The sequence below is a fragment of the Mobula hypostoma genome, chromosome 6 (genome assembly GCF_963921235.1).
Source record: "Mobula hypostoma chromosome 6, sMobHyp1.1, whole genome shotgun sequence".
Taxonomy (NCBI): domain Eukaryota; kingdom Metazoa; phylum Chordata; class Chondrichthyes; order Myliobatiformes; family Myliobatidae; genus Mobula; species Mobula hypostoma.
Genome location: NC_086102.1, coordinates 97,657,631 through 97,676,048, shown reverse-complemented (window position 1 = coordinate 97,676,048; position 18,418 = coordinate 97,657,631). Strand labels below are relative to the sequence as shown.

Genomic DNA, 18,418 nt, shown 5'->3' with positions numbered 1-18,418 from the left:
TTAGGTTAGGGCAGGATGGTGGGGTTAGAGTAGGTCTGTATGGTGGGGTTAGATTTGGGCAGGACCCTGGGTTTAGGATAGGGCAGGATGGTGGGGTTAGGATAGTGCGGAACGGTGGGGTTAGGTTAGGGCTGGATGGTGGGGTTAGGTTACGGCTGGATGGTGGGGTTAGGTGACGGCTGGACGGTGGGGGTTAGCTTAGAGCTAGACGGTGGGGTTAGATTAGAGCTGGACGGTGGGTTTGATTAGAGCTGGACGGTGGGTTCGATTAGGGCTGGACAGTGGGGTTCTATTAGTGCTGGTCGGTGGGGTTAGATTAGGGCAGGACGGTGGGTTAGATTTGGGCAGAACGGTGGGGTTAGATTAGGGCTGGACGGTGGGGTTAGATTAGGGCTGTGCGGTGGGATTGGATTAGGGCTGGACGGTGGGGTAAGATTACGGCTGTGCGGTGGGGTTAGATTAGGGCTGTGCGATGGGGTTGGATTAGGGCAGAACGGTGGGGTTAGGTTAGGGTAGGAAGGTGGGGTTAGAGTAGGTCTGTACGGTGGGGTTAGATTAGGGCAGGACGGTGGGTTAGATTTGGGCAGTAAGGTCGGGTTAGGATAGGGGAGGACAGTGAGGTTAGGTTAGGGCTGGACGGTGGGGTTAGGTTAGAGCTGGACGGTGAAGTTAGGTTACGGCTGGATGGTGGGGTTAGGTTACAGCTAGACGGTGGGGGTTAGGTTAGGGCTGGACGGGTGTGTTAGATCAGGGCTTGACTGTTGGGTTAGGTTAGGGCTGGACGGTGGGGTTAGATTAGGGCTGGACGGTGGGTTAGGTTAGTGCTGGACGCTGGGGTTAGATTAGGGCTGTGCGGTGGGGTTGGATTAGGGCAGGACGGTGGGGTTAGGTTAGGGTTGGAAGGTGGGGTTAGAGCAGGTCTGTACGGTGGGGTTAGATTAGGGCAGTACGGTGGGTTAGATTTGGCAGTACGGTCGGGTTAGGGTAGGGGAGGACGGTGGGGTTAGGTAAGGGCTGGACGGTGCGGTTAGGTTACGGCTAGACGGTGGGAGTTAGATTAGGGCTGGACGGAGTGTTAGATTCGGGCTGGACGGTGGGATTAGATTATGGCAGTGCGGTGGTGTTAGATTAGGGCTGTGCGGTTGGGATGGATTAGGGCTGGACGGTGGGGTTAGGTTAGGGCAGGACGGTAGGGTTAGATTAGTGCTCTACGTTGGGGGTTAGATTAGGGCTGGACGATGGGCGTTAGATTTAGGCTGTACGGTGGGGGTTAGATTAGGGCTGGACGGTGGGGTTAAATTCGTGCTGGACGGTGGGGTTAGGTTAGGGCAGGACGGTGGGGTTAGATTAGTGGTCTACGATGGGGGTTAGATTAGGGCTGGATGGTGGGCGTTAGATTTAGGCTGGACGGTGGGAGTTAGGTTAGGGCTGGACAGTGGGTTTCGGTTTGGACTGGAGGGTGGGGTTAAATTCGTGCTGGACGGTGGGGTTAGATTAGTGCTGTACGGTGGGGTTGGATTAGGACTGGACGGTGGGGTTAGGTTAAGGCAGGACGGTGGGGTTAGAGTAGGTCTGTACGGTGGGGTTAGATTAGGGCAGGACGGTGGGTTAGATTTGGGCAGGACGGTGGGGTTAGGATAGGGCAGGACGGTGGGGTTAGGTTACGGCTGGACCGTGGGGGTTGGATTAGGGCTGGACGGAGTTGTTAGATTAGGGCTGGACTGTGCTGTTAGATTACGGCTGTGCAGTGGTGTTAGATTAGGGCTGTGTGGTGGTGTTAGATTAGGGCTGTGCGGTGGGGTTGGATTAGGGCTGGACGGTGGGGTTAGGTTAGGGCTGGACGGTGAGGTTAGATTACGGCTGTGCGGTGGTGTTAGATTAGGGCTGTGTGGTGGAGTTGGATTAGGGCTGTGCGGTGGGGTTGGATTAGGGCTGGACGGTGGGGTTAGGTTAGGGCTGGACGGTGAGGTTAGATTACGGCTGTGCGGTGGTGTTAGATTAGGGCTGTGTGGTGGAGTTGGATTAGGGCTGGACGGTGGGGTTAGGTTAGGGCAGGACGGTGGGGTGAGGATAGGGCAGGACGGTGGGGTTAGGTTAGTGCTGGATGGTGGGGTTAGAGTAGGTCTGTATGGTGGGGTTAGATTTGTGCAGGACCCTGGGTTTAGGATAGGGCAGGATGGTGGGGTTAGGATAGTGCGGAACGGTGGGGTTAGGTTAGGGCTGGATGGTGGGGTTAGGTGACGGCTGGACGGTGGGGGTTAGCTTAGAGCTAGACGGTGGGGTTAGATTAGAGCTGGACGGTGGGTTCGATTAGAGCTGGACGGTGGGTTCGATTAGGGCTGGACAGTGGGGTTCTATTAGTGCTGGTCGGTGGGGTTAGATTAGGTCTGTACGGTGGGGTTAGATTAGGGCAGGACGGTGGGTTAGATTTGGGCAGAACGGTGGGGTTAGATTAGGGCTGTACGATGGGGTTGGATTAGGGCAGAACGGTGGGGTTAGGTTAGGGTAGGAAGGTGGGGTTAGAGTAGGTCTGTACGGTGGGGTTAGATTAGGGCAGGACGGTGGGTTAGATTTGGGCAGTAAGGTCGGGTTAGGATAGGGGAGGACAGTGAGGTTAGGTTAGGGCTGGACGGTGGGGTTAGGTTAGGGCTGGACGGTGAAGTTAGGTTACGGCTGGATGGTGGGGTTAGGTTACAGCTAGACGGTGGGGGTTAGGTTAGGGCTGGACGGGTGTGTTAGATCAGGGCTTGACTGTTGGGTTAGGTTAGGGCTGGACGGTGGGGTTAGATTAGGGCTGGACGGTGGGTTAGGTTAGTGCTGGACGCTGGGGTTAGATTAGGGCTGTGCGGTGGGGTTGGATTAGGGCAGGACGGTGGGGTTAGGTTAGGGTAGGAAGGTGGGGTTAGAGCAGGTCTGTACGGTGGGGTTAGATTAGGGCAGTACGGTGGGTTAGATTTGGGCAGTACGGTCGGGTTAGGGTAGGGGAGGACGGTGGGGTTAGGTAAGGGCTGGACGGTGCGGTTAGGTTACGGCTAGACGGTGGGAGTTAGATTAGGGCTGGACGGAGTGTTAGATTCGGGCTGGACGGTGGGATTAGATTATGGCAGTGCGGTGGTGTTAGATTAGGGCTGTGCGGTTGGGATGGATTAGGGCTGGACAGTGGGGTTAGGTTAGGGCAGGACGGTAGGGTTAGATTAGTGCTCTACGTTGGGGGTTAGATTAGGGCTGGACGATGGGCGTTAGATTTAGGCTGTACGGTGGGGGTTAGATTAGGGCTGGACGGTGGGGTTAAATTCGTGCTGGACGGTGGGGTTAGGTTAGGGCAGGACGGTGGGGTTAGATTAGTGGTCTACGATGGGGGTTAGATTAGGGCTGGATGGTGGGCGTTAGATTTAGGCTGGACGGTGGGAGTTAGGTTAGGGCTGGACAGTGGGTTTCGGTTTGGACTGGAGGGTGGGGTTAAATTCGTGCTGGACGGTGGGGTTAGATTAGTGCTGTACGGTGGGGTTGGATTAGGGCTGGACGGTGGGGTTAGGTTAAGGCAGGACGGTGGGGTTAGAGTAGGTCTGTACGGTGGGGTTAGATTAGGGCAGGACGGTGGGTTAGATTTGGGCAGGACGGTGGGGTTAGGATAGGGTAGGACGGTGGGGTTAGGTTACGGCTGGACCGTGGGGGTTGGATTAGGGCTGGACGGAGTTGTTAGATTAGGGCTGGACTGTGCTGTTAGATTACGGCTGTGCAGTGGTGTTAGATTAGGGCTGTGTGGTGGTGTTAGATTAGGGCTGTGCGGTGGGGTTGGATTAGGGCTGGACGGTGGGGTTAGGTTAGGGCTGGACGGTGAGGTTAGATTACGGCTGTGCGGTGGTGTTAGATTAGGGCTGTGTGGTGGAGTTGGATTAGGGCTGGACGGTGGGGTTAGGTTAGGGCAGGACGGTGGGGTTAGGTTAGGGCAGGACGGTGGGGTGAGGATAGGGTAGGACGGTGGGGTTAGGTTAGTGCTGGATGGTGGGGTTAGGTTAGGGCTGGACGGTGGGTTTAGAGTAGGTCTGTACTGTGGGGTTAGATTAGGGTAGGACGGTGGGTTCGATTTGGGCAGGACGGTGGGGTGAGGATAGGGCAGGACGGTGGGGTTAGGTTAGTGCTGGATGGTGGGGTTAGGTTAGGGCTGGATGGTGGGGTTAGATTAGGTCTGAACGATGGGGGTTAGATTAGGGCGAGATGGTGGGGGTTAGGTTAGGGCTGGACGATGGGTTTTGATTTGGGTTGGACAGTGGGGTTAGGGTAGTGCTGGACGGTGGGGTTAGATTAGGGCTGGAAGGTGGGGTTAGGTTAGGGCTGGACGGGGTATTTAGGTTAGGGCTGGACGGTGGGGTTACATTAGGGCTGTGCGGTGGGGTTAGATTAGGGCTGTGCGGTGGGGTTAGATTACGGCTGTGTGGTGGTGTTAGATTAGGCCTGTGCGGTGGGGTTGGATTAGGGCTGGACGGTGGGGTTGGATTAGGGCTGTGCGGTGGGGGTTAGATTAGGGCTGGACGGTGGGGTTAAGTTCGGGCTGGACGGTGGGGTTAGATTAGGGCTGGACGGTGGGGTTAGATTACGGCTGTGTGGTGGTGTTAGATTAGGCCTGTGCGGTGGGGTTGGATTAGGGCTGGACGGTGGGGTTAGGTTAGGGCAGGACGGTGGGGTTAAAGTAGGTCTGTACGGTGGGGTTAGATTAGGGCAGGACGGTGGGTTAGATTTGGGCAGGACGGTGGGGTTAGGATAGGGCAGGATTGTGGGGTTAGGTTACGGCTGGACCGTTGGGGTTGGATAAGGGCTGGACGTAGTTGTTAGATTAGGGCTGGACTGTGCAGTTAGATTACGGCTGTGTGGTGGTGTTAGATTAGGGCTGTGCAGTGGGGTTGGTTTAGGGCTGGCCGGTGGGGTTAGGTTAGGGCAGGACGGTGGGGTTAGATTAGTGCTGTACATGGTGAGGGTTAGATTAGGGCTGGACGGTGGGGTTAGGTTCGTGCTAGACGGTGGGGTTAGGTTAGGGCTGGACGGTGGGGTTAGATTACGACTGTGCGGTGGTGTTAGATTAGGGCTGTGCGGTGGGGTTGGATTAGGGCAGGACAGTGGGGTTAGAGTAGGGCTGGACGGTGGGGTTAGATTAGGTCTGAACGATGAGGGTTAGATTAGGGCTGTGCGGTGGGGTTAGGTTAGGGCTGGACGGTGGGGTTAGATTAGGGCTGTGCGGTGGAGTTAGATTAGGACTGTGCGGTGGGGTTGGATTAGGGCTGGACGGTGGGGTTAGAATACGGCTGTGCGGTGGGGTTAGAGTAGGTCTGTACGGTGGGGTTAGATTAGGGCAGGACGGTGGGTTAGATTTGGGCAGGATGATGGGGTTAGGATAGGGCAGGACGGTGGGGTTAGGTTACGGCTGGACCGTGGGGGTTGGATTAGGGCTGGACGGAGTTGTTAGATTAGGGCTGGACTGTGCTGTTAGATTACGGCTATGCGGTGGTGTTAGATTAGGGCTGTGCGGTGGGGTTGGATTAGGGCTGGACGGTGGGGTTAGGTTCGTGCTGGACGGTGGGGTTAGGTTAGGGTTGGACGGTGAGGTTAGATTACGGCTGTGCGGTGGTGTTAGATTAGGGCTGTGTGGTGGGGTTTAATTAGGGTTGGACGGTGGGGTTAGGTTAGGGCAGGACGGTGGGGTGAGGATAGGGCAGGACGGTGGGGTTAGGTTAGTGCTGGATGGTGGGGTTAGGTTAGGGCTGGATGGTGGGGTTAGATTAGGTCTGAACGATGGGGGTTAGATTAGGGCGAGATGGTGGGGGTTAGGTTAGGGCTGGATGATGGGTTTTGATTTGGGTTGGACAGTGGGGTTAGGTTAGTGCTGGACGGTGGGGTTAGATTAGGGCTGGATGGTGGGGTTAGGTTAGGGCTGGACGGGGGATTTAGGTTAGGGCTGGACAGGGGATTTAGGTTAGGGCTGGACGGTGGGGTTAGGTTAGGGCTGGACGGTGGGGTTACATTAGGGCTGTGCGGTGGGGTTAGATTAGGGCTGTGCGGTGGGGTTGGATTAGGGCTGGATGGTGGGGTTAGATTAGGGCTGTGTGGTGGGGGTTAGATTAGGGCTGGACGGTGGGGTTAAATTCGTGCTGGATGGTGGGGTTAGATTAGGACTGGACGGTGGGGTTAGATTACGGCTGTGTGGTGGTGTTAGATTAGGCCTGTGCGGTGGGGTTGGATTAGGGCTGGACGGTGGGGTTAGGTTAGGGCAGGACGGTGGGGTTAGGTTACGGCTGGACCGTTGGGGTTGGATTAGGGCTGGACGTAGTTGTTAGATTAGGGCTGGACTGTGCGGTTAGATTACGGCTGTGCGGTGGTGTTAGATTAGGGCTCTGCGGTGAGGTTGGATTAGGGCTGGACGGTGTGTTAGATTTGGGCAGGACGGTGGGGTGAGGATAGGGCAGGACGGTGGGGTGAGGATAGGGCAGGACGGTGGGGTTAGGTTAGGGCAGGACGGTGGGGTTAGGTTCGTGCTGGACGGTAGGGTTAGGTTAGGGCTGGACGGGGAGGTTAGATTACGGCTGTGCGGTGGTGTTAGATTAGGGCTGTGTGGTGGGGTTTAATTAGGGCTGGACGGTGGGGTTAGGTTAGGGCAGGACGGTGGGGTGAGGATAGGGCAGGACGGTGGGGTTAGGTTAGTGCTGGATGGTGGGGTTAGGTTAGGGCTGGATGGTGGGGTTAGATTAGGTCTGAACGATGGGGGTTAGATTAGGGCGAGATGGTGGGGGTTAGGTTAGGGCTGGACGATGCGTTTTGATTTGGGTTGGGTTGGGTTGGGTTAGGTTAGTGGTCTACGATGGGGGTTAGATTAGGGCTGGATGGTGGGCGTTAGATTTAGGCTGGACGGTGGGTTTCGGTTTGGACTGGATGGTGGGGTTAAGTTCGTGCTGGACGGTGGGGTTAGATTAGTGCTGTACGGTGGGGTTGGATTAGGGCTGGACGGTGGGGTTAGGTTAAGGCAGGACAGTGGGGTTAGAGTAGGTCTGTACGGTGGGGTTAGGTTAGGGCTGGACGGGGGGTTTAGGTTAGGGCTGGACGGTGGGGTTAGATTAGGGCTGTGCGGTGGGGTTAGATTAGGGCTGTGCGGTGGGGTTGGATTAGGGCTGGACGGTGGGGTTAGGTTCGTGCTGGACGGTGGGGTTAGGTTAGGGCTGGACGGTGGGGTTAGATTACGGCTGTGCGGTGGTGTTAGATTAGGGCTGTGCGGTGGGGTTGGATTATGGCTGGACGGTGGGTTTAGGTTAGGGCAGGACGGTGGGGTTAGAGTAAGTCTGTACGGTGGGGTTAGATTAGGGCAGGATGGTGTATTCGATTTGGGCAGGACGGTGGGGTGAGGATAGGGCAGGACGGTGGGGTTAAGTTAGTGCTGGATGGTGGGGTTAGGTTAGGGCTGGACTGTGGGGTTAGATTAGGTCTGAACGACGGGGGTTAGATTAGGGCGAGATGGTGGGGGTTAGGTTAGGGCTGGTCGATGGGTTTTTATTTGGGTTGGACTGTGGGGTTAGGTTAGTGCTAGACGGTGGGGTTAGATTAGGGTTGGATGGTGGGGTTAGGTTAGGGCTGGACGGTGGGGTTAGATTAGGGCTGTGCGGTGGAGTTAGATTAGGACTGTGCGGTGGGATGGATTTGGGCTGGACGGTGGGGTTAGATTACGGCTGTGCGGTGGGGTTTAGGTTACGGCTGTGTGGTGGGGTTGGATTAGGGCTGGACGGTGGGTTAGGTTAGGGCAGGATGATGGGGTTAGGTTAGTGCGGAACGGTGGGGTTAGGTTAGGGCTGGACTGTGGGGTTAGGTTACGGCTGGATGGTGGGGTTAGGTTACGGCTGGACGGTGGGGTTAGATCAGAGCTGGACGGTGGGTTGAATTAGGGCTGGACGGTGGGGTTCTATTAGTGCTGGTCGGTGGGGTTAGATTAGGTCTGTACAGTGGGTTTAGATTAGTGCACGACAGTGGGTTAGATTTGGGCAGGACGGTGGGGTTAGATTAGGGCCGTGGGGTGGTGTTAGATTAGGACTGGACGGTGGGCGTTAGATTTAGGCTGGACGGTGGGTGTTAGGTTCGGGCTGGACGGTGGGTTTCGGTTTGGGCTGGACGGTGGGTTTTAGTTTGGACTGGACGGTGGGGTTAAGTTCGTGCTGTACGGTGGGGTTAGATTACGGCTGAGCAGTGGTGTTAGATTAGGCCTGTGCAGTGGGGTTGGATTAGGGCTGGACGGTGGGGTTAGGTTAAGGCAGGACGGGGGGTTTAGAGTAGGTCTGTACGTTGGGATAGATTAGGGTGGACTGTGGGGTCAGATTAGGGCTAGACAGTGGGGTTAGAATAGGGCTGGACGGTGGGGGTTAGATTAGAGCTGGACGGTGGGTTTTGGATTGGGCTGGACGGTGGGTTTTGGATTGGGCTGGACGGTGGGTTTTGGTTTGGGCTGGATGGTGGGTTTTGTTTTGGGCTGGACGGTGGAGTTAGGTTAGTGCTGGACGGTTGGGTTAGATTAGTGCTGGACAGTGGGGGTTAGATTAGGGCTGGACGGTGGGGGTTAGATTAGGGCTGGACGGTGGGGTTAGATTAGGGCTGGATGGTGGGGTTTAGATTAGGGCAGGACGGTGGGGGTTAGATTAGGGCTGGACGGTGGGGTTAGATTAGGGCTGGATGGTGGGGTTTAGATTAGGGCAGGACGGTGGTGTTAGGTTAGGGCTGGACGGTGGGGTTAGGTTAGGGCTGGACGGTGGGGTTAGATTAAGGCTGGACAGTGGGGGTTAGTTTATGGATCACGGTGGGGTTAAATTATGGTGCACAGTGGGTTTAGATTAAGGCTGGACCATGGGGTTAGATTAGGGCAGGACGGTGGGGTTAGAGTAGGTCTGTACTGTGGGGTTAGATTAGGGCAGGACGGTGGGTTAGATGTGGGCAGGACGGTGGGTTAGATGTGGACAGGATGGTGGGGTTAGGATAGGGCAGGACGGTGGGGTTAGGTTAGTGCTGGATGGGGGTGTTAGATTCGGGCTGGACGGTGTGGTTATATTAGGGTGGACGGTGTGGTTAGATTAGGGTGGACGGTGGGGTTAGATTAGGGTGGACGGTGGGGTTAGATTAGGGCTGGACGGTGGGGTTAGATTAGGGCTGGACAGTGGGGTTAGATTAGGGCTGGACGGTGGGGTTAAATTAGGGCTGGACAGTGGGGTTAGATTAGGGCTGGACGGTGGGGTTAAATTAGGGCTGGGTGGTGGGCTTTGGTTTGGGCTGGACGGTGGGTTTTGGTTTGGGCTGGACGGTGGGTTTTGGTGTGGGCTGGACGGTGGGGTTAGGTTAGGGCTGGACGGTGGGGTTCGATTAGGGCTGGACGGTCGGGTTAGATTAGGTCTGGACGGTGGGGTTAGATTTGGGTAGGACGGTGGGTTAGATTTGGGCAGGACGGTGGGTTAGATGTGGGCAGGACCGTAGGGTTAGATTAGTGCTGAATGGTGGGGTTAGATTAGTGCTGGTCAGATTGGGAAAAGGAATTTGGCTTTATTATTTCGGTGGATGACTGGGAGCATATTTTACAACTAAATACTTCGTCTATCTGTTCTAAACCCACCCTAATTCAATTTAAAGTTGTCCATAGAGCACATATGTCTAAAGATAAATTAGCTCCTTTTTATTCTGATATTAACCCTCTTTGTGACAGATGTGATGGGGAGATAGCTTCCTTAACTCAAATGTTTTGGTCCTGTCCTACTTTGGAAACTTTTTGGAATGACATTTTTAATATTATTTCAAAGGTATTGAATATAGATATTTCTCCCCATCCTATTACTGCTACCTTTGGATTACCTAAAATTTCTAGTAATCTTTCCCCTTCAGCCCCTAGAATGATTGCATTTCTTACTTTAATGGCGAAAAGATGTATTTTACAACATTGGAAGGAAATTAGTGCTCCAACTACGTTCTTTTCGTTTTCCCAGACGATACTATGTTTAAATTTGGAGAAAATTAGAAGTAATCTTTATCATTCTTCAGTTAAATTGGAACAGACCTGGAGATCTTTTACTCAACATTTTCGTTTATTGTAACTTTTTTTCTCTCTCTGTCCATATTGACATTCCCTTCTTGCTTTTTAACTGCTTTTAATGGAGGTCGGGTTTGAGGACGTGATTGTTTTAAGTTGTTTAACTCTACTTGATAGCTCGCTAGCCCATTGCTTTGCTTTGTTTTTAGATTAGTTGCACAGTGGTTTGGGTTTTTTTTGGGGGTTTTTTTTTTCCTTTCCTTATTGATATGTATGAAAATTAGTATACTATTATATTTACTTGTTATTTTATATCTAAACTGCACTGTTTGTAATAACTTCTTTTTGTGTATTAATATCTCTTATATTGCAATAGTGTTTTAGTGCCTATATGGTTTACCTTTTGTGTACTAATTCAATAAAAAGATTTAAGAAGAATAGATTAGTGCTGGTCGGTGGAGTTAGATTAGGTCTGGACGGTGGGTTAGATTAGGGCTAGACGATGGGTTAGATTAGCGCTGGACAGTGGGGTTAGATTAGGGCTGGACGGTGGTTTCGGTTAGGGCTGGACGGTGGTTTAGATTAGGGCTGGACGGTGGGTTAGATTAGGGCTGGACGGTGGGGTTAGGTTAGGGCAGGATGGAGGGGTTAGATTAGGGCTGGACGGTGGGGTTAGATTAGGTCTGGACTGTGGGGTTTAGATTAGGGCTGGATGGTGGGGGTTGGATTAGGGCTGGACGGTGGGGGTTAGGTTCGAGCTGGATGGTGGGTTTAGGTTGGGACTGGACCGTGGGGTTAGATTACGGCTGTCCGGCGGGGTTAGATTAGAGCTGTGCGGCAGGGTTGGATTAGGACTGGACGGTGGGGTTAGGTTAGGGCAGGACGGTGGAGTTAGATTAGGGCAGGACGGTGGGGTTAGATTAGGGCTGGTCGGTGGGGTTAGATTAGGTCTGGACGTTGGGGTTAGAGTAAGTCTGTACGGTGGTGTTAGATTAGGGCAGCACGGTGGGTTAGATTTGGGCAGGACAGTGGGGTTAGGATAGGGCAGGACGGTGGGGTTAGGTTAGGGCTGGATGGTGGGTTTAGGTTAGGGCTGGATGGTGGGGTTAGATTAGGGCAGGATGGTGGGGTCAGATTACTGCTGGACGGTGGGGTTAGATTATTGCTGGACGGTGGGTTTAGATTAGGGCTGGACGATGTGGTTAAATCAGGTTGGACAGTGGGGTTGGGTCTAGTTACAGACAGATGCTGGATGGTGGGGTTGGGTTTGGATGGTGGGGTTGGGTTTGGATGGTGGGATTAGGTTTGGATGGTGGGTTTGGGTTTGGATGGTGGGATTAGGTTTGGATGGTGGGATTAGGTTTAGATGGTGGGATTAGGTTTAGATGGTGGGTTTGGGTTTGGATGGTGGGATTAGGTTTGAATGGTGGGTTTGGGTCTGGTTACAGACAGGTGCTCGGTGTTAGGGGTAGGTTTGGGACGGTGGGGTTAGCAAATTCTAATTTGTCTGACACAGATGCACATGGATTGAGAGACTTCTTATTGTGTATTTTCTGTGATTTCTATGTTTAATTCAAGTGAATCCATTAGAGTAAAAATACCAATACACAAAACGTAGGCATCCACAAGCAACAAACATACCATGATTTCTGTCTTCTTCCTGCGGAGTACTGGCGGGGTTGAGTTCCTCTATGTAGGTCTGTGACAGTTTTCTGAAGAAGGAAGGAGGGGAGTCCAAAGAAGAGTTTGCTTGGACTGAAAGTGGCAAGGGCATAGAGAAGGCACAAAGCAAGTCCAAGGAGCATTGGGTAAATGTCAAGCAGATCAGCAAAGTCAAAAAAGAGGATCAGAATTTAAGTATCAGTGGCAGCCATTGCAAGTTTAAGGTGAAATGATACCAAATTGTACCAGAAAATTTCAGATTAAAAGATCAAAAGAAGTAGAGAAACACACAACACAAAACACATGGGGGAAAAATAACCTGTTAGCTGTTGAAAAGAAAAGCAAATCAAATTACAGAGTCACATTTTGTAACCATTCATCCCTACAATATCACACCCAACAGTCTAGCCTAAAGCTGCTGAGTTCAATGTGCCGCTCCACAGCTTTACATGGAATTGATTGTAAAGGGCTGCACTGGTCAAAAGAACATTAACATTTAGTGCTAGCTACTCGCATCTTTACCACTAAACTGCTCTGTCCACTAAACTTCATTCTTTGCTTCACATTCATTCCAAATTAGCCTTAATGTATTCAAGGAATTCCTCCTCATTCACTCCCAAAGCTTAACATTTAACATAAATGATTTTGTTTAAGTTGGTACGGTATGAGTGGAGACGAGTTTCCACTGATATAACTATTTAATAAAGCATGTCAGCAGCTGATCAAGGATGAGAAACAGTTTATGACAACAATGTCGAGAGCGTTGATATTTATAAATAATGTAGAACACTCTCCATGAATTCAAAGTAACTTCATGTTTGGTTGAAACTTTTACCATTTAAACATTAATTACAATAGCAACACTTGGAATCAGAGATCTTATTTAGCAATTAATTACTACAGATGTCAAGTATGTCTAAACAAACACAAGAACTCTATCAGACCCACTCCCATTTTATAACCATAACTGGAACATTCAGCAAACGTGAACACAAGGGTCAGTACTAGTTTAACTGACCAAATTTCAATTGCATCTGATAAATTGAACAGTAAAACAAAATTAATTGTCATTTATTTCCAGGTTTAGAAATAATTTGCTCAATTGGTATAAGTTGGAAAATGTTGTATTTTGTGCAATCGAGTCAAAGTACTTCCACGGATTCATAAGAGAAAGGGGAGGGGGGAGGGATGGATGGGGGATAAGAGAGAAGGGGCAAGAAAAGCAGGGGGTGAGGGAAGCAAAGGAGAGTGAGGACAAGGCCAAGTGATGTGGAGATGGGTGGCAAAGAAGAAGTGGGAATGAGGGGAGGAGGTTGTTGAGGGGAGGGGGCACGTGGGGGGAGGGACAAGAGGATCAAAGGTTAGTGGGCAAGGCAGAGGAGGGATGAGTGGGAGGAGGGGCAGAGCAACAGACAGGGTGTGTGTGAGAGAGAGTGTGAGAGGGAGGGCAAAAAAGAGGACAGGAAAAGTACGAGAGCGAGGGAGGGAGAAGAAAAAGGAAAAAAACACAGAGCAGAAGTAGATTGTTTTTTTAAAGGGCAAGTAATTGACTTTGGACAAAAATCATAAACTTAATATTACAAGGTGCTTCTAAAAATGGGCGACAAATGGAAGAATACAGATGGAAAATTAAGCTTTGTCTTCTATAAATAGGACAGATGGAGACAAAGTAAGAGGGCATGATGAATCTATTACCAGTTAGGTTGTAGTGAAATCAGTGTCTTGTTTAAAGGTTTTTGTTAGAGGAACTTTGGGAAAAGTCCTGCAGAAATTCATCTGGATAATATCAGGGATAAAAGCAAAGCCAGCTGGGAAAGAAATTGAGAAACTTGAAAGATATTAAGAAGTGTGAGGTAAAGTGAGGATGTTGATGGACATGTACTATAGTTACTGATAATTTAGAGTCTGATAAGTTCCATGATCTTTCTTTCTTCTGCAATACAAATATTGCTACTGTGAAAGAAAACACCTAAACTTTGAAATATATCACATCAACTGGTCAAGTTGGAGCAAAGTTAACCCAAATTATTTTATTTTGTAGAACTGTTTAGATGCACAATAATGCTCTCTTCATTCAGTCAGTTCAAGGTACTTTTTTTATGGGCCTCAGGGATGAATGTGTCCTTGGCAAGGCTGCATTCATCATGGAGAGAGAGGAGGTTAAGCTTTCTGCTTTCAATGCTCTGGTTTCTGCAGCAACTGTATCTAAAAGTTGTGTACAACACTTACATTCTTGCCGATGACTTGCAAGGGACTGTAATCATGTACTCATGGTCCACCTGCTCTTGGAATTCGCACCACTAGGGGTCAAGTGCAGGAGATACTTTTGAATTATTTTATAATGCGCCTATATGGTGTGCTTTTGGAGTAAGAGAATTGTTATTAAGCCTTGAGATATTGGTGCCAGACACCAAAATGCTATTCATTGGATGATGGATTTTTTTTAAGGACTACCGGGATTTATGGGAAGAAAACTGGAACAAGATGATGAATCTGATATGAACACACTAAATGGCATGGCAAACGAATGGCCTATCCTTCTCCTATTTTTCAACTTTCCTCTATTTCTTCTTCCATTGCTGGAGCTTCATTGCTGCTTGAGTGGCAAGTACTCTATTACAATTCTGTCCATGCAGAAATAACACTCACTGAAAGACTGGTGTAATTTTGGCCTATGTAGGATCCGATTACATATGCAGTCAAGTTATTGGCAAAGAACTTAAGATAGTTATGGCATGACTGAGGGGTTAATTGACAGGAGGTGCAAGACACAGGAACCCGGGCGACTGTCAGGAGGGATAGAGGGGATAACCGGCCAGTGTAGGGTACCCTTGTGGCCATTCAGTAACAAGTATATTGTTTTGGATACTGATGTCAGGGTGGGCTGGGGGGGGGGGTGGTGAAATGACCTAGCAGAAGAAAGGAATGGCAGAGAAGAGGTAAGAAGTAGTAATAGAAGATTTATTGATTACTGGAACAGTTCTGTTGACATCAACAAGATTCCCAGATGGTACGTTGCCTCCCAAGTGCCAAGAGAGTTCAAGATGCTCGATGGGCCAAGGTTGTGATTCAGGATTGCTAGTTGCCAATTGCTAGTGAAGCCAGAAATAGGAAGATCATACAGTTTAACACATGACCAAGGAGATGAGGCAGGAGGGTGGGCTTCAGATTTTAGGTCATTGGGTTTTCTTCCAGGAAAGGTAAACCCGGTACAGATGGGCTGGTTTGCACCTGAATTGCAAGAGAACCAATATTCTTGTGGAAAGGTTTGCTAGCGCTACTCCAGGAAGATTTAAACTAGAGTTGCAGGGAGATGGGAACCAGAGATCCAGACAGTGGAGTGGTGGTGGGAAAAGGCAAAGTTAAGCCTAGATGCAAAGGCAAGAATCAAAAAGGTGGGACACCATGAGGGAAATCAGTAGGGCTGAGCATGGTTGCGTATATTTCAATGCAAGGATTATTATAGGAAAGGCGGAAGAGCGTAGAGCATAGATCAGCACGTGGAATTAAGACATTGTAGCCATTAGTGAGATCTGGATGCAGGAGGGGCAGGACTCATAATTAGCGTTCAAGGTTTCCTTGATACAGTGGGAGGGATTAAAGAGGGAAGGTTAGCATTACTAATTAGGGGAAATGTCACACAAATACTCCCAAATGGCAGACTGCACAGATCATCTGAGCCTATATGGGTGCAACTGACCAATTAGAAAGGAATGACATTAATAGGATTATATTACAGACCACCCAACAGCCAGCAGGATTTAGCAGCGCAAATTTATAGAGATAGCAGACAATTGCAAGAAACAAATGGTTGTGATAGTAGGCTATTTCCACAGATGGACGTAGTCTCCCATACTGTAAAAAGACTTGATGGGATAACATTTGACAAATGTGTTCAGGAAAGTTCCTTTAAACAATCTACAGTGATCCCAACGAGAGAGAGTGCAATACTGGATCCCCTATTAGGAAACAAGACATGACAAGTGACAAAAATGTGTGTAGGGGAATACTTAGTATCTTGTAATCACAATTCCATTAGTTTTGAGATAATTATGGAAAAGGATAAGATTGGTCCTTGGGTTGAGATTCGAAATTGTAGAATGTCCAACATTGACGGCATCAGAAAGCATCTGGCAAGTGTGGATTGAGATAGGGGGTTGCTTGGTAAGTGGGAGGGCTTCAGAAGTGAAATTTTGAGAGTACAGAGTTTGTATATTCCTGTCAGAATAAAAGGAAAGGCTAGCAGGTTAGGGAACCTTGTTTTTCCAAAAGATTTCAAGGCCCTGATTAATATGGAGATACACAGATAGTTAGGAGTAAAGCATTTGAGGAATGAAGTATTCTCTTGCATTATATGAAATGCAAGAGAACATGAAGCAACTCAGGAGGGCGAAAAGAAGACTTGAGACTGCTCTGGCAGACAAAATGAAGGAGAATCCCTCAGGTTTCCACAGATATATTAAAGGCAAAAGGACAGTAGGGAAAAAATGTGTCTAATTATAGGTCAGCATGATCATCTATGCATGGGGCTGAAAGAGATGGGAGAGATCTTAAAGAGATTTTCTGCAACTGTGTGTACACAGTCAAAACAAGTAAGGGCATGGACTATATACAGAAAGGACAATGCTTGAGTAAAATTAAGGAGGATAAATCTCTAGGAGCTGCAAAGGCATACCTGTGGACCTTGTGGGAGGCTAGTGCAAAAATTGCAGGGACAATGGCAGAAAGGTGCTGAACGACGGCAGGATAGCTAATGAAACTATAATGCAGCTATAAAGAAGTCAGGATAGTGGATATACTTCATAAGGAGTTTGAGGAGATTTGGTTTGTCACCTAAAACACTCAGAAACATCTACAGATGCACCATGGGAACATTCTGACTGGCTGCATCATTGTCTGGTATGTTGGCACTACTGCACAGGATTGAAGTAGGCTGCAGACAGTTATAAAATTAGTCAGCTTCTTCATGGGTGCTAGCCTCCATAGTATCCAGGACATGCAGGAAGATTGTTCCCGATGTTGGGGAAGTCCAGAACGAGGGGCCACAGTTTGAGGATAGAGGGGAAGCCTTTTAGGACCGAGATTAGGAAAAACTTCTTCACACAGAGAGTGGTGAATCTGTGGAATTCTCTGCCACAGGAAACAGTTGAGGCCAGTTCATTGGCTATATTTAAGAGGGAGTTAGATATGGCCCTTGTGGCTACGGGGGTCAGGGGGTATGGAGGGAAGGCTGGGGCGGGGTTCTGAGTTGGATGATCAGCCATGATCATAATAAATGGCGGTGCAGGCTCGAAGGGCCGAATGGCCTACTCCTGCACCTATTTTCTATGTTTCTATGTTTCTATATCTACAAGGAGTGGTGCCTCAGAAAAGTGGATTCCATCATCAAGGACCCCCACCACCCAAGACATGCCTCTTTGCATTGCTACCGTCAGGAAGGGGGGTAAAGAAGCCTGAAGGCACACACTTAGTGACTCAGACACAGCTGCTCCCCCTCTGCCATCTGATTTCCAAACAGACATTGAACTCATTCTGATTTTAATGTTGTTCAAGGAAGGCTCCAAGAATAAGAAATTATAGGCCTGTAGTGGGTGATTTACTGGAAGGTACAGTATTCTAAGACCATAAGATATAGGAGCACAATTAGGCCACTTGGCCCATCGAGTCTGCTCTGCCATTTCATTGTGGCTGATCCAATTTCCTACCTTCTCCCCGTATCTCTTCATGCCCTGACCAATCATGAACTTATCAACGTCTGTCTTAAATATTTATAAAGACTTGGCCTCCACAGCTTCCTGTGGCAAACAATTCCACAGATTCACCACTCTCTGGCTAAAGAAATTCCTCTTCAACTCCATCCTAAAAGGACGCCCCTCTATTCTGAGGCTGTGTCCTCTGGTCTTAGGCTGTCCCACCACAGGAAACATCCTCTCCACATCCACTCTATCAAAGCCTTTTGCCATTCGATAGGGTTCAATGAGGTCACTCCTCATTCTTCTGAATGCTAGTGACTACAGGCCCAGAGCCATCAGACCCATCATATGCTCTTCATATGACAAACCATTCAATCCTGGAATCGTTTTTGCGAACCTCATTTGAACCCTCTCCAGTTTCAGCACATCCTTCCTAAGATAAGGGGCCAAAACCTGCTCACAATACTCCAAATGAGGCCTCACCAGTGCCTTATAAAATCTCAACATTATACCCTTGTTTTTATATTCCACTCCTCTTAAAATGAATGCCAACATTGCATTTGCCTTCCCCAATACTGACTCACTTCCAAATGAACTTTAAGAGATCTTGCACAAGGACTCCCAAGTCCCTTTGCATTTCAGCTTTTGGTATTTTCTCTCCATTTAGAAAACAGTCAACCCTTTCAATTCATCTACCAAAGTGCATGACCATACACTTCCTGACACTATATTTCATCTGCCATTATTTGCCCATTCTCCTAATCTGTCTAATTCCTTCTGTGGCCTCTCTGCTTCTTCAAAACTGCTTGCCTTCCACCTATCTTCATATCATATGCAAACATAGCAACACAGCCATCAATTCCATCATCCAAATCATTGACATATAACAAATAGAATCGGTCCCAAAACAGAGCCCTGTGGAACATTGCTAGTCACCGGTAGCCAGTCAGAAAAGGCTCTCTTTATTCCCACTATCCTTTTGTTACAATGTGTATCATAGAAACATAGAAAAACCTACAGCACA

The 18,418-nt window shown here is 49.5% G+C and overlaps 1 protein-coding gene across 7 annotated transcripts in view; it reads right to left on the bottom strand.

The window, feature by feature from the left end:
• LOC134348231 (leucine-rich repeat and calponin homology domain-containing protein 1-like) overlaps nucleotides 1–18,418 on the bottom strand; it is a 431,827-nt gene that overhangs the window by 86,432 nt on the left and 326,977 nt on the right. For 4 of the 7 annotated variants that reach the window (XM_063051296.1, XM_063051300.1, XM_063051294.1 and 1 more), the window contains one exon: nucleotides 11,681–11,794. The exons of the other annotated variants lie outside the window; for them this stretch is intronic. In XM_063051296.1, coding sequence (XP_062907366.1) covers nucleotides 11,681–11,794 — 114 coding nt within the window. The remainder of the gene's footprint in view (nucleotides 1–11,680; nucleotides 11,795–18,418) is intronic. 7 annotated transcript variants of the gene reach the window in all.